Here is a 15608-nt window from a genome sequence, read left to right on the forward strand (position 1 = left end):
GACAAAGTGGGTGCTATTATTATCTCTATGTTACAGATGGGGAAACTGAGGCCCAAAGAACCTCAATAGCATACACAGTAGCCACTGGTATTATTGTCATTGCTGACGATGCTCACCGTGACGTGCTCAAAGTCTTGGCCGAGCTCAGGTGAGCCAGCCACCACCTCCTTCTCCGCGATCCAGTGCTCCAGCTCGTCCACCTGGCGGCTGAGCTGATACAGCCAGTACTGCTGCTCTAGGCCCACTCTGCGCTCCTCGCCCAGCTCCTTGAGTGCCACATACAGGCGGTCCACCTGAGACTGTCGCCGGCTGATCTGCTCACTGATGGGGGACAGGGAGAAGCAGAGAGGGAGCCCCTGAGACTTGCAGGACAGAGCTGTGATCCCCTGACACCCTCTCTGAGGGCATGACTGTGTCTCCTCTGAACCTTCAGACAAGGTAGTATCCCTTAGACTCTGCACAGGACTGTTTTCTGCAAGCCTTGGATTCAGTCAACCCAGGAGTTGTACCTCAGCACTCAGGCTTCCCTAAACTAGATAAGCTCAACGCCCCTTTCCCTAAAGCCAGTCAATCTGCAGCTCCACACCGCTCCCCTCCAGCAACCTAGGTGGGACTCCGGTCTCCCTACCTGGGTCTGGGGCTAATCCACCTCACCTCCAGTTCCGGTCTCCAGGTTTGGGCGGACAGAGATTTTGCCCTGTGCTGCCTCTCAGCTCTCTCCTGGTCCAGACCTCCCACATGCAGCCCCTACTTCTGACCTCAGGAAGGCCACTGGCCCGCCATCCGGAAAGTCCCAGGCCATGCCCAATCACAGAGCTCCCAGACACTGCTCAGACACTGGGTGGGAAGAGGACCCTCCCCTGTCCTGAGCTATTACTTATCACCTCAGTCCTAGACAACGCCCCCAACCCCTACGCTCAAATCCCAGTGCTCCTGGCCGCATCCTCTCAACCACCCCTGGGCAGTGTCCGTTCCATTCCAGCCCCAACCACTCGCCAAAATCCGAGGGCTCCAGTATGCGGCAGTGAGGGTCCCTCCTACCCCAGTGGCCAATTTTGGCCCTGTCCCAGTTTCTAACAGCGAAGCTTCAGATCTTTTCAGACATTCCTTAAGAACTGGCTCTGCCCCCGCCTGGCCCCGACGCCCCGCCCCACCCCACTCCTACCCCGCGCCATGCGCCCGCCCACCTGTCCGGGTGCCCCATCTCCAGCAGCGCCCGGCACTGGCGTGACAGCTGCGCGATGCTTTCCTCGTAGTTCTCCACGCCCTGTTCCAGCTGCAGGTGCTTCTTGAGCAACTGCAGGGTGCTCTGTTCGTCCTGGGGACACATGGCGCCTGCGATGAGGCGGCAGCGGCCGGCCCCCGGCTCCAGCACCCCCAGGTCCCCGCACCCCCAGCCCGGGCGCACCTTGCCCTTGTCCTCACTCATCATGAGCAGCTCCTGCTCGCCCAGCCACGCTTCCACCTCGGCCATGTCAAAGTAGTACTGCTCCACCTGGAAGGCGGCGTCCAGCACCTGCTGCCGCCGCTCGGCCGCCTCACGCAGTCCGGCCCAGGAGCTCTGCAGCTGCTCCTGGCCTCGGCGCACGGCCTCCGCCTCCGGGCTGCGCAGCGCCGCCAGCGCGCCCGCGCGCTCCAGCACCTCCTCCAGGCGCGGCCCGTGAGCCTGGATCTCCCGCCGCAGGCCCTGGGGGAGGGAGATGGGGGGTATAGCGGAGAGGGGCGTGCAGAGGTCCTGCAAGACCGCGTGCGCCTCCTCTTCTGGCGCGTCCCAGGAGAGTGGCAAACACCCGCACATCCGACAGCCTGTGCCAGGTCCCACAGAAAGGATCTGCCGTTACTCACTCGCTCACTCACTCATATCCCGTGTGGCAGGTGGGAAAACAGGCAAAGAGACGCGAAGTACAAAGTACATCGTCCCATAACAAGCACTTAGTAAAGGGGTGACAGGATTTGAGCAGAGGAAGCTGGCTCCAGAGATTGTGACGGGAACCAAGCCGCCTGTGACACAAGATCCCCGCTATTGGTTAACGCAGGCTTGAGAATCAGGCTGTTTAGGGGCAGCTGGGGTATACACGTAGTGACATGTACAAATCTTAGGGGTACCACTCCGCACATATTACACATGTGTCTCCTGTGTACTCAGATCAGGATATGGAACGGTTCCATCACCCTAGAAGGTTCCCTCAATCAGCTCTGTAGCTGCCGAATACCTTATTTAACCCCTCCTGTGCCTTAGTTTCTTCAACTGGCAAACAGCAGCATAACAATAGCCAACACTTACTGCCTTCCTGGCTCTTTGCTAAGTAAGAGCTTTGCAAAATGTAGCCACTCATCTAGTCCTCACTCCATGCCCAGGAGCCAGACGTCATTATCATTTTCATTTTATAGATGAGGAAACTGAGGCACAGAGTTGAGGAACCTGCCGAAGTCATATGGTTAGTGGTGGCTGCGCTGATATCTACTCTGTGGGTTGTTGTACCATGGTGCACTTAGAATTGTGCCTGGCACACAGTAGGTGCTCAGTCAATATCAACAGCTATCAATCATTTAACAGCCCCTGTGGATCCGGCACTCTCGCACACGACTGAGCCCCGCCCCCCTCGAATTTGAAGCATTAAGTGTACCTGTTTGTCTCCAACACCGTCCATGGCCAAGAGTGTTTTCATCAAGATGGAAAAACAAAATCTAAGAAAAACTCCAGCCTCTTAAAAGAGCTCTGTCTAGTACAGCACGATCACGAACCTTTCAAAACAATTTGTATACACACATCTCCACCATCCTTCGGTGCCCCATTCTCCCAACTATTTTGGTAAAAGGGGGTAATGACAATACCTACCTCACAGGGTAATTGTGGGGGATCAATGGGGCAGCATAAACCCTGGGACAGGACTCGGCACATAGTGAGTCTTTAATCAGTGTGTTGTTGTTATTGTCATTTCTATGGGTTCTAACTTTGTACTTTGATAAAAGTTTCTTTGACCAAAGAGTTTCTCTGCTAAGTGTTCGGAGAACCACTGCTCTAGACCAACTCTCTACTTATTCAGGTGTGGAAACTGAGGCCCAGAGAGCTGAACAGAGATTTCGTGATTTTAGGGGCTCGCGAGCTCCCCACGGTGCTCAGCTTAGCAGTAAGCATTCTCACTGATCTCTGTCCTCTCTCCCCGTGGGTGTTCTGAGTTTTCGTTTCTTGTTTTTCCTTTTCATGGCCCAAGAGCCATTCCTCTTACTTCTAGTCGTGGGACTCTGATTTTTTTGGGGGGAACTTACTTTGCTCCATCTCAGCCCAGGTATTAAGTTAGGGTTGACTCCAACTGCCCTTCCAAGGGTGGGCCCTTAGCCCGGACCAGGCAAATCAGAGCAGTCTGAATCCCTGGACACCATGATTCGCTCACGTGTGGACATGTGACTCAAGCTGAGCCAGTAAAAGTTAATCCTGGAACTACTGCTGATTAGTGAGACTGGGCATCTTTTTTGAGAGAGAAATGCTCTTCAATTTTGCTGGTGAGATGTAAACTTGAATCTGTTGGAGGTCTTTTACCACCAGGAGAGGAGAGTTGGTCTGAGAACAAAGCTAACACAGAAAAAAACAAAGGAGCTGAAGCTGAGCGATTCAAATCACAGAAGCACCTGGACACACCTCTACCTGTTGTCCACAGTCTTTTCAATGACAAGAGCCAACAAATTCCTCTTTTTGTCTTTAACCACCCTGAGCTGTTTTCTATCACTTGAATGCAAACGCATCCTAACCCCATCCCTCGCCCAGGCTCTGCTCACCTGGTTCTTTTTGATGTACTGCTGGACAGCCTGTAAACCGTTGCCTCGCTCTGTCTGCATGGCCAGTGGCAGCCGCTCCTGGACCCATGCCTGGGGAGGATACAGTGAGTTCAAGGGGAGAATGCACCCCAGGAGCCCTGAATCCCAACTAAGCTGTAAGCCACCTGCACAGCATCCAAGGCCCTTCCTCACCTAAGAGCCCGCTCACATTTTCTGCCTCCTCTCTGAACGTGCTCCAGCTTGCTCTCTGCACTTAAGCCAGGCTCACGCTTACCTCTGGGCTTTGCACAGGCAGGTCTTGCTTCCTGGAATTCCCTTCCCACTCCATCAGCAGGCTCATGTGTACTCTTTCTTCATGTCTCAGCTCAGACACTCCCTCCTCTAAGATATCCTCACTAACTTCAGACCTTGGCCAGTTGCCTCCTCTGGGTTCCCAGGGCCCCCTTAACTCCCCCATTACAATCCTAACCACCCTGAGTTGTCACTGTCTAGGAATAAGTCTGTTTTCCCCTTTGGACTCTGAGCTCTGCAGGGCAGGAATGGATGAGGTCTGCCTTGGTCACCCCTGTGACTCCAGCATCATCTAGGCACTGGGCTGGGGCCAGGATGATAAATGAAGAAGCAAATTAGTGAGTGAATGAATGAGCAAATCCGGAAGTGAATGGCTGAATGAGGAAATGAATGGATGAGCGACAAATAAATAAACGAGTAATAAGTAAATCAATGAGTAGAGGAAGGAAAAAAGATAAATCAATGAATAAATAAATGACTTCACAAATAAATTAATGAGTGATTGAAAATGAGTAAATGAATGTGAGTGAATGAGTGAATGAATAACTGAATGAGTAAATGAATGAGTTAAGGATTGAATGACTGAGTCTCAATATCCCAGGTCTGCCAGCCACCTGCACCCTTGAACCCACCAAGGTACCACGGCCCCGCCCCCGCCCCCAGTCTCCACCCCCTCGGCCCGCTAGCCTGCCCCTGGCCTCGCGCCCCGCCCCAGATCCCCGCGTCAGGCCTCACCAGCTCGTCGTCGAGGTCGTGCGCCACCTGGTGCAGCTCCTTGGAAGCGAGCAGCAGGCGGCGGCGCTCCTGCAATGGCTCGAGCAGGCGCACCAGGCGCTCGCCCACCGCGTTCTGCCGCTCGCCCACCAGCTCCTTGCTCGCCGGCTCCAGCGGCAGCGCCGCCGTCTGCGCCTGCAACTCTCCCACCTCGCGGTACCACTCCTCCACTTGAGACTCCATCGACTGTGGGAACAGGGACAGGGTCAGCGGGACCCACCCTCCATCCCAATCCTGTTGTAGCTCTCCAGCACCTTGACGGTGACAGCAATTCCGTTGCCAAGGCCCACTTTGCTCTTCCTTTGCTCAATTCCCTCCATTAGAGCTGCCCTCCTCTCTGATCCTGCAGTCTGCTAAGCTAGTTCCGGCCTCAGGGCCTTTGCCTTTGCTGTTCCCTCTGCTAGGCAAGTGCTTCCTTGTCAATCAGATTTCAACGCAAATGTTACCTTCATAAAGAGGCATGCCTGACTCCCTGAACTAAAGTGGTTCATTAATTCATTCTCAGAAAAACTCTTCACAGTTGGTGGTATCCCTGTTTTACAGAGGAGGAAACTGAGGCCCAGAAAAAGGTAATTTATCCAAAGAGCCAATCTTTCCAGATATCAAAAATAAATACAAAGCTATAGTGATTTAAATAGTTGATGTGCCATTGGGATAGGCAGAGTACAAAAGCACAACCAAATACACAGGAGAATTCATATACAGATGTCATTTCAAATCTTCAAGGAAAAGATGGACTATTCAATGAATGGTCATGGGCCAACTGACTAACCAAGCTGGATCCCTTCCTGGCTCTTTATGCTGAAAACAGTTCCAGATGGATTAAAGACTTAAATGGAATAAGTAAATCCATAAGGTACTAGGAGAAAACCTGGGCAAATGTTTTTATAATCTTGGGATGGAGAAAATCTTCCCAAGCATAAAAACCATAAAGAGAAAGATTTACAAATTTGGCCACATAAAATACTTTTTCATCAACCAAAATTTCTAAATGTAGTTAAAGGCAAATGACAAACTAGAAAAATATTTAATATGTATTAGAGCAAGGAGTTAGTTTCTTTAACCATAGAAAAATTGCCCAAAATTGCTTCGTTTCCATAGCACTTACCACCACCAGACAACTGTCTTTGCTTGTGGGTTTTTTATTGGTCCAATGCTTCTAGAATGGGAGCTTCAAAGAAAGACTGCCCAAAAGAGAAATGGGCATCAGTTTTGAACAGGCAGCATACAGGAGAAAAATAAGCACATGAGTCTCACTCATCAGCAGGAAAATATAAATTAAAATAAGGTGTCCTTTTCTAGTCATCAGATTGGCAAAAATGTAAAAGATTGATAATATCTAGTGTTTTCGAAGCTTCAGGGAGATGGGCACACTCAGCCACAGTCGGCAGTGGTGTAAATGAGGAGAGCCTTTTTGGAAGGCAATTTGGCAGGTCCTATCAAAATGCAAAATGTGTCAAAATGCTTTGACTCGGCACTTGCGTTACTATTTCTAGGAATATAGCTAAAAAGTACTGGCACATATGGACAAAGATGTTTGTCTAAAGATGTTCATTGTAGCAGAGATGTTTTGTCCAAGGATCTCATCGTAGCAGAATTTGTAATGAGAAAAAAGTGGAAACAACTTCGATGCCAGTTAGGAATGAAATGGTTAAACAAATCGACAACACTATGCGATAACAGCTAAAATTCACTGTTAAGAGGAAAAAGCGACTTAAAACATACATATGAATATGTATTTGCAGTGAATTGCACATGCGTAAAACTTCCCTGAAATAAAAAATTAAGAGCAGATGGTACCTATTGGGGGGATGGGAACTTAGTGAATGAGGACAAAGATGAAGGAGAGACTTCTCACATTCGATTTTGATATAGGTTTTGATGTCCAAACCATAAAATTTATGTATTCAAAAATTTAAATTAAACATGGAAAACGAATAAAATAAAAACATAGGCACATTTGTAAATGCATTGAAGGAGGTCTAGAAGGGTGCAAACCAAATAATAATTGAGGTTCATTTTGGGGTGTGAGACTGGGAGGCACACTGAAGGGAGGCTTTGTTTTACTGAAGACTTTTTGGTTAGTAAGATCTTTTACCAAAAGAACATATTTACTTATTGCTTGTGTGATTCTAACCAGATGGGAGAAGTTTGAAAAGAATACAAAATAGCAATAATGAAATTAAGTGGTAACAGATTACTCAAAAAACTGCAACCCAGAACTCAAAACTAAGAACGGAGTCAAGACTTTTGTTCCAAGGTTTGTAGTGCAGAGATGTTGCTTTTGCCTGCCCAACATACATCCCTTCTTCACAGCATTTCAAAGCCCCCTCTAAGGTCCTGAGCTTCTTGAGGGACTACTGAAAACCTACAAGACCAAGGGTGGCCACATGACCCAAGCGTGGCCAATCAGAACACTGGAATCACTCTGGTCACAGGGATTGGATCAGGGATGGCCATGTGACCTAAGCTGGGCCAATGAAAACGATTCCAGCTTCCTGAGGGGCTGATGAAACCTAGCCACCAAGAATGGCCATGTGACTCAGGCCTGGCCTATGAGCACACTGAATCATTGTGGCTATAGGATTGGGTTCAAGGATTGGCATGTGACCTATAATCAACCAATGAAAACTCTTCCCACTTTTGCTGGAAAAGAATGTGCACTCAGAAGGGGTGCTCTCTTTCCCACAGGGTTCCTAAGCTGACAGAATGTGGGCCTGGTCTGTTGGAGCCATCTTGCCACCACAAAGGAACAGAATCCCCAACAATGAGGCCCAACGGAGAGGAAAGCAGGGCGCAAGAATGGAGACAGAGAGATTCCTGAGGACATAATTTGCATGAGTGACCCAGCCATGCTGGAAGCTGCGTACCCCCTAGATCTTTCAGCTACGTCAGCCAGCAAAGTCTTCTTTTGGCCTAAGTCAATTTGGGTTAAAATTTTACGAACTGCATCTTAAAGAGTCTCAGCTGATACAGTTCACACTCTGTAAGAGTCAAAAAAAAAATGGGTAAAAATGAAACTTTATAACAAGTCACCCCAAACCTTTTTCACTAAGAAAATAAAAATGCATTAAAATTCAGGAAACTTAAATATAGACTGAAATGATAAGGTTATAAGTTCCAATTCCCCATTAGATGAAAACTCCTCCACAACCTCCAGCAAGTGGCCACATGACCTGAGATGGAATAATTCTAGACACCGACACTTTCCAACTTCTACAAAGATGCCATGTATTTTGAACACTCATTTAACGTGTATCCTTTCCTGCAAATGTAGGCAAAGGACACAGAAGTACAATGGTCATTAAACACGAAAAGCTGTTCAGCCTCTATCGATGCTCAGGAAAATGCAAATTAAAATAACTACAAGACAGTGTCTTTCACCTCTCAAATTAGCAGAGATTAAAACCTTGACAGTATCTAATAATGATGGTGACTGTAGCAAGACATAACTGCTGTCATACTGAGGTGTATCCACTGCCTTTTCAAAAGACTATTTGACGATATTTATCAAGAAGTTTGATGCACATACCCTTTGGCCCAGAAGTGTCACTTTGAGAACCATCTTGTACAGTAACACTTGCACATGGGCTCAAATATGTATGAACAGGGATGTCTGTTTTGGCACTATAGTAGCAGAAGACTGGAAATAGCCCAGAGGTCTCTCAAGAGAAGGTTGGTGAAAGACAGATGATCAAACCAGCCCATGGAATAGCATGCAGCAGTTTAAAAGGACAAGATATAGCCATACATTTTGAGACAAGAAAGGATGTTTATTCTGTCAAGTGAAAAGGCAAGCTTCAGTATAGTGTCTATGGTTGTGTGTGTGTGTGTGTGTGTGTGTGTGTGTGTGTGTGTGTGTGTGTAGAATATTTCTAGAAGGATAGAGAAGACATTATTGAGAGCAGTTACATCCCTAGAGAGTGGGACTGCGTATGTGGAGGGGAAAGGTTTTTCCTTTTCACCGTTCTGTTTGAAGTTCTTACTCCATAACAGCAATAACGGGTAACACATCCTGAAGCTCGCTCTGTGTCAGGCCCTGCTCTAAGCACTTGACAAGGAATAACTCATCTAATTCTCGCAACAGCATATGCGGTCAGGGAAGACAGGAGTGTTTTGTTCACAGTTGGATCCCAGCACCTGGCACTGTGCCTGCACAGAGCAGGTCTCTGCAAATGTGTGTTGACTTTGTTTGTTGGACTCATTACCGTGCTATTCTGCTTCTCTTGGCTTGGTAGTAATAGAGATTAACATTTAAAAAATTAAACTAGCTTTAAACATTAAAACCAGAGGAACCGTGAAGTACTGATATGTCCTACAACATGGATGGTTTCTGAAAACATTAAGTGAAAGAAGGCAGACACAGAGGACCACATATTATATGATTCCACTTATATGAAATGCCCCAAGTAGATAATTCCATGAAGACATAAAGTAGATTAGTAGAGGGGATAAATTAATAGAGAGCACTAATGGGTTCGGGGTTTCTTTTTGGAGTGATGAAAATATTCTGGAATTAGATGGGGGCGAGAGTTGTTCAACTTTGCAGATTCACTAAAAACCACTGAATTGCACACTTTAAAAGAGTGTAGTTTATGGTATGGAATTAAATCTCGGTTTTTAAAAAAAAGACACTAAAGGTGGGAAAACCGAGGCCCAGAGAGGAGTCGTCCCTGGTCCAGAGTAAAAACTGCCAGAGCTCAGGGCCATGTGACCACAAAGCTCTAGTAGCTCTCAGTCACTGCTTCTCTGTCACTGGGGATGCTGAGGCTCAGAAAGGAGGGGTCACTTGCCTTCGCTGGACTGTGAAGCTCCTGAATCTGGCCTCTTCCCCTAGGCCATGCTGAGCTCGATGAAGAAATGTGGCACAAAGAATGAAAAAAGGGGAGGAGGGTGTTTTCTTGGCCAGAGAAAGAGCCTTGTGTAGGGAGGGGGTGGTAAAGAGGCCCCTGGGACTCCGCCTAGCAGCTGCAAAGACTCCAGTGCATTTTCCCCTGGCTGGTCTCCCTCAGATGGCAGGAGACCAGCACCCCCCCCTCCCCAAGCAGAAGCTGGTGGCTGAGCCAGACCAGCTGGCTGGGCCCCTGAGGACTGGGGAAGTGGGGGCTTGGGACTCCACCATCTGGCCCCACAGCCAGAAGGACAGTTGGGCAGGAGGTGCTGAGAGAGAACTCTGGGTCACATGGCCTAGATCTGAGAGGTGGGGTCCCAGGAGCCTGATGTAGCAGCTTGGGCAGGGACAAGTGGAGGACACGAGGAGGATACAGGGGTAAGAGAGATCGAGGGAGAGAGGCAGAGATGGAGAATTGAAATAGGAGATAGAGAGAAGAGTGAGAAAGACAGAGGCATAACGAGAAAGACACAGAGGAGACAGAAAAAGACAGAAATGAAAAGATGAGAAAGAAACAGAAATGAGAGAGACAGAAAAGAAGAGAAACTGGGGGGAGCAGGACTGAGAGACAGGCCCAGAGAGAGGAAAAGGGGGGACATCCACACCCCCTCAGGCCGGGAGCCAGCACCTCCCCCAGCCCAGCCTGGCCTGGTAGCCCGCTGCGTGGGGCAGCCAGGAGATGCACCTAGCTGGATGGTACCCTCCCTCCTGCACATGCCCAGTGTCTGGACTCTCAGGCAGGCCCCAGAGGACAGCAGGCCTCGGGAGGCCCCGCCCCTCCCCAGTGGCAGCTCCTGAGGCCCAGCTGGGCTCCATCTGGAGGCCGTGGCCCACTGAGTCACTCCTAGCCTCGGGCTCCCTCTGCTGGGAAAAGGGCCCCGGAGTCCTCTACCGGAGCCTGCCGCTGATGCCCATTGCTCTGTGACACAGAGCCAGTGCCCCATCCCCTCCGGGCTTCAGTTTCTTCCCTAAATAATGGGGACCCCACGTTATGGTCTCCAGGGCTTGGTGAGGCGAAACGCCCCGCTGTGGGTAGGGAAAAGCTGGTTCTGCACTCTGGCGAGAGCAGGAATCCCCAAATCCTGCCTCTCGAACCTGAATGGCCAAAAAGAGAGACGGAGATACCCAAGCTCACCACTTCCCCGCAAAATGCAAATGCAAACACCATAGTGAGTTATGCTTCCCGTCCACGAGACGGAAAATCCAAAAAAGGTCTGACACCACCAGGTGTTCGTGAGCTGTGAAGAAGCAGAATTTCTAATTGGCATCATGACTCTAGCAATTTGGAAAGATCCAGTGAACTGAAGACAGTTCTGACTTTGGGCACTACATTAACGTTTCATATTAGCACCCTCCCAGATACATTTTTATAAAACTATGAATGCCCGAATGGAATACAAACAGAAACAAGTGAAACAAGTCTTTCACATTACAACTTAGCCGCAGCAAAGTGCAGACCTAACTGACCCAAATAACTTTGGAACACAGTGTAGTGATATCCCCTCCAGCTGAAGACAATTAAAATGGAAAAACCTGTAAACAAATATTGAATCCTAGATTTGTTGGGTCAACAATTCTGAAACCACTTTATGCATGATGTTTTGTAACCTTCACAATGTCCACACAAGGTCAGTACTGTTATTACGCCTATTTTACTGAAGAAGAAACTGAGGCACAAAGAAAGAAGTAATTTCCGAGTCACCCACCCTTGGTAAGTCACAGAGCCAGGGCTTGACCCCAGGCAACCAAGCTCCAGCGTCCGTGGCCTCGACCGTGATGTTGTACTGCTGCCTACAGTCCTATGATCCTGCTGTCAAGGAGTGGCTTAGCAATTAGGGTCCTTCCCACTGCACAGAGGAGGCACCTGAGGCTCAGAGTCAGAGGCAAAGCCACTTGCCTAATGTCATACAGATGCTAAGTGGCAGAGCTATGATTCACACCCAGACCCACCTGAGTCCCAAGTGTGTGCCTTTATCCACCGCAACAGGCTGCAGGAGAAGAGCTGACTATTAATAATCCTAGTAATACTTGCTGCCAGGCTGGATGTCTTCGTTTGTCACTCGACTGACAGTCAAGCTTCTCCACTCTGCTCTGTGTCCTGGGGGACTGACCTGTATGGACCCTGCCTTCAGGCTCCCACATGGGCTGGGCTCAGGACCGGCTCTACAATTTGTGGGGCCTGGTGCAAAATAAAAACGCAGGACCCCTTGTTCAAGTATTAAGAATTTCAAGACAGCGAAAGCAGAACGTTAAACCAGGTGGGGCCCTGTGAGACCACGCCCATAAAGTCAGCCCCGGTTGGACGAAGGGGCGCCAGCAGGAGACTGGACGGAGAGAGGAGAGAGGAGGGACAGGCCTGGGTATCATTTTCCAGCTCCTCCCTGCAGCACTGTCAAGGGCTGGCTGCCGTTCTTGGCTAAGGGCCCCAGCTCCTGCCAGGCGACTTTCTTCTCCCTCTCCTCCCTCTGCCTCTCCAGCAGGGGTAAAGGCTCCAGCCGTGAGCCCCACCCTGCTCACCCTCCCTGTGGCTTCTCCGTTCCCTGCTCGCACCTTTGTTAAGCCTCTTCATAAGCCCTCCTCAAACCGTCCTCAACGGGGCATGCTTCTGTTTCCAGCTGGGACCCCGACAGTCGCAGACTTTCATTTCCTGGGAATGGAGTGTGCCTCACCGCATCCCAGGTGCCATTTCAGGGCACAGCCCCACATGGCCCTGCGAGGCCCGTGCCGACGCAGTCTGACCCAACATAGAATGACAGAGGCTCAGAGAGGGACTAAACGTACACGCTGGCTGGCGTTTGAACCCACGCCTGTCCGTCTCCCGTCCTAGATTTCACCGCTCGGGCCCCGGCTCCCTCCTGTCTGACCATCTAAGCACTGCTTGTCTCTGCTGATAATTCTGGGAGATCCCTCAGAGCAGACTTGGGGCCGAGTCATCCCCCTGTATCCACTGCCAGCCCAGGCCCTTGGGTGCAGACTTCAGGCAATGATCAATTCTTCAGAGGCCAGTAGGAGGGCCACCTTCCCTACTGAGGGCTGGAAGTATCAAGGGAGGAGGGTGGATGGGAACTAAACTTGGTCCTGAATGGCTACTTGGTGGCTGCGTGACGTTGGATGAGTCATAGACCCTTTCTATGCTGTGGTTTTCCCAAGCATCCAGTGAGGATAACCACAACCCGTGCCTGGGATGGCTGCTGGGGAGGAGGGGGGTGTCGGTGTCTGGCACGGAGGGTACATTGGCAGTTCTCAAAGAGTGGTCCAGGGACTCCTGGGGACCCCGAGATCCTTTCAAGGGATCTTCAAGGTCACAACTCTTTTTATAAAAGTACTAAGGTGCAATTTGCCTTCACCACCCTCATTCTCTCCTAAGCGCAGTGGGGTTTTGCAGGGAGTGTGTGAGCCTGCTCCTGCAGGAGATCGGATGCTCGAGCCGAGGTGAGAACTCAGCGCTCCTAACCCAGACGTGAGCGCCACAACACTGAAAACAACACCAGTCTCCTCTCTACATTCTCTTTTGTCTCGGAAAATACGGTTATTCTTCATGAAAGAATGCTTTCGAGTTAAAAAATGATGGGTTTATTGTGGGCCTTTTTAAGCGAATTAATCATTTGAATACTTCTCAGTTTTAATTTTCGATGCGGTAAATATCAAATAGGTATAATCTTCACAAATAAAAGATCTCTGGGGACCTCAATGATCTGTAGCAGGTAAAGGGGTCCTGGAGACCAAGGGATGTGAGACACACAGGTGTATTTAAAACAATGACAACACCAGCATCATATTCAGGTGTTTGTCCCTTTGTGCCTTTGCCTGTCTCCCCCACCAGAATGGGATCCCCAAGAGGGCAGAGATTTTCCTCAGTTTTGCCCATTGCTGTATTCCAGCACCCGGAAAAGCACCTGGCATACAGTAGGTGCTCAATAAAGATTTGCCACAGAGATAAATGAATAAATACGAACTACTGTCATTATACGTCAACTTTTTTTTCTGCCAGCCCCTATTCCAAACACCTCAGGAGCACAGCTAGCAGGAGGCACCTCAAAAGGAGTAGTGACGAGTCCAGAGACCTGGGTTTGAATCCAGCCTCTGCCACTTGCTCCCTTGGGCCAGCAAGTTCACCTCCTGGAGCCTCAGTTTCCCTTTGGTTACAGTCAGAAATGGTTCCTGGTATGTAAAGGCAGGAGCCAGCACACCTTGGGAGGTGAGATACAACATCTGCATTGGAACCTCAGGCCATTTACATCACAGGGTCAGACACCGAGCATCCAGCAGCTGCCAAGCTAGAAGCCGAATTACAGCAGACTGTTCTCTAAGAACCGCCGGTTTCATAAGGGAGTGTGTGTCCTTGGGCCAGGTGCTGTACCTTCTGTGCCTCAGTATCCCCATTGGTAAAACGGGGTACAGTAATAGTACCAATCTCTTACGGTTGCTGGGAGGAGTCAGTGAGAGCTTGGCACGGAGACTGGTAGAGGCCACACTCCACGAAGGTCGTTAGTGTTCCGTGCAAAGCTGTTCCCCTCCCTCTGGGCCTTGGCTTCCCTATCCAGAAAGCAGGTGTCAGGGTCCCGAGAAACCCTCAGTGTGCTGGTTATTCACCTACTGCTTCTCGGCTCTGAATCCTTCCTCTCCCCTTTGTACCCCACGCTCCAGGGGTGGTGGCTGCTTCCAACACTTACTACTAGCTGTACTGACTCAGTGCTCCCTTTCTGCTTCCAGCCCTTCTGATGCCTTTGGAATAAATCCCTGTATTGAATCTCCTCCATTTGAAATACCTTGAGCGAAGTCTGACCCCAACTCGGGCCCCACTGTGGCGCAGAAAGCCCCCATCTGAGTCGGCCAGGTCATACCTGCAGCTTCTTGAGTTGGCTGTTGACAGTGGCCAGGTCCCCGCCAGGGTCCACGTCTTGCAGCTGGCTTTCCATGTGAAGGAGCTTCTTGTCTAGCTCCGCGAAGCTCTGCACCAGCTGGTCGGCCTTGCTGGCCTCAAAGAGCTGCCGCGCCTTGGCCTGGGTGGTGCTCTCCAGCTCGGCCCAGCACTGCCGGATCTCACCCAGCTTCTTGCGCACTGAGGCCGCCAGCTCCGGCTTCTCCTGCATCAGTTGCTGGCCCTCCTGCCCCAGAAAGTGGGAGGCAGAAAGTCGGGATGGGGGGGATGGTGGGGAGAGACAAACAAATATGGAGGCAACAGGACACAGGGAGAAATGTGGAGAGAGAGACCGGCAAGGAGTTGGAGACAGAGAGACAGAGGCATGAGGGGTGGATGCAGAGACAGGCACGGAGATGGAAAGAACCAAGATGTGGGAACAGACCAGGAGCAAGACGGAAAGAAACGTGGAGAGAGAGAGAGAGAGAGAGGCACAGAGACATGGGATGGAGACATGGAGGGACAGAGAGTCATAAAGTGACGGGCGGAGACATTCGCATAAATTTGGAAACATGGGGAGAGTACAATAAAAAAGACAAGGGGAAGGGAGGAGGGGGCGGGCAGAAAGAAGGAATTTCCATTAAATTCAAAGTCAGGAAGAGTGGCTTTGCCATGTACCACCATTTATGGGGCATCAATGGCCATGTAAGAGTTTAAAGCCCACGTGGGTGTCTCCGTTTGAGTCAGTAGAGTGGGGATATCCAGGGCTGCAGGTCTAGGGGTTCAGCCAGGGTAGGGGGCAGTTTGGGGGGTTGAGACATGGAGCAAAATTCTGCCTGGGTCCCTCCAAGACGGAAATCAAGCTCCACTATATGCTGGCCTAGAGCATATTAAAAATAACAACACCAGAGCAATTACAGCTCCTGGGTGCCTGGCCTTGTGTTAAGCACAAGAGCCCAGGGAAGTAACTATATTCATTATTTCCTTAATTTTGAAGCAGAGTCAACTGAGGCT

General features: G+C 50.0%; 1 protein-coding gene across 1 annotated transcript in view; it reads right to left on the reverse strand.

Annotated features, from left to right (window-relative positions):
• Nucleotides 1-15608, reverse strand: part of SPTBN4 (spectrin beta, non-erythrocytic 4) — a 66904-nt gene that overhangs the window by 12665 nt on the left and 38631 nt on the right. Inside the window, exons 18-23 of the mRNA XM_011372314.2 lie at nt 14578-14841; nt 4804-5028; nt 3778-3867; nt 1409-1687; nt 1188-1318; nt 117-321 (exon numbers count right to left, since the gene is read on the reverse strand). Coding sequence (XP_011370616.1) covers nt 117-321; nt 1188-1318; nt 1409-1687; nt 3778-3867; nt 4804-5028; nt 14578-14841 — 1194 coding nt within the window. The remainder of the gene's footprint in view (nt 1-116; nt 322-1187; nt 1319-1408; nt 1688-3777; nt 3868-4803; nt 5029-14577; nt 14842-15608) is intronic.

The sequence above is a fragment of the Pteropus vampyrus genome, unplaced genomic scaffold (assembly GCF_000151845.1).
Source record: "Pteropus vampyrus isolate Shadow unplaced genomic scaffold, Pvam_2.0 Scaffold203, whole genome shotgun sequence".
NCBI lineage: Eukaryota > Metazoa > Chordata > Mammalia > Chiroptera > Pteropodidae > Pteropus > Pteropus vampyrus.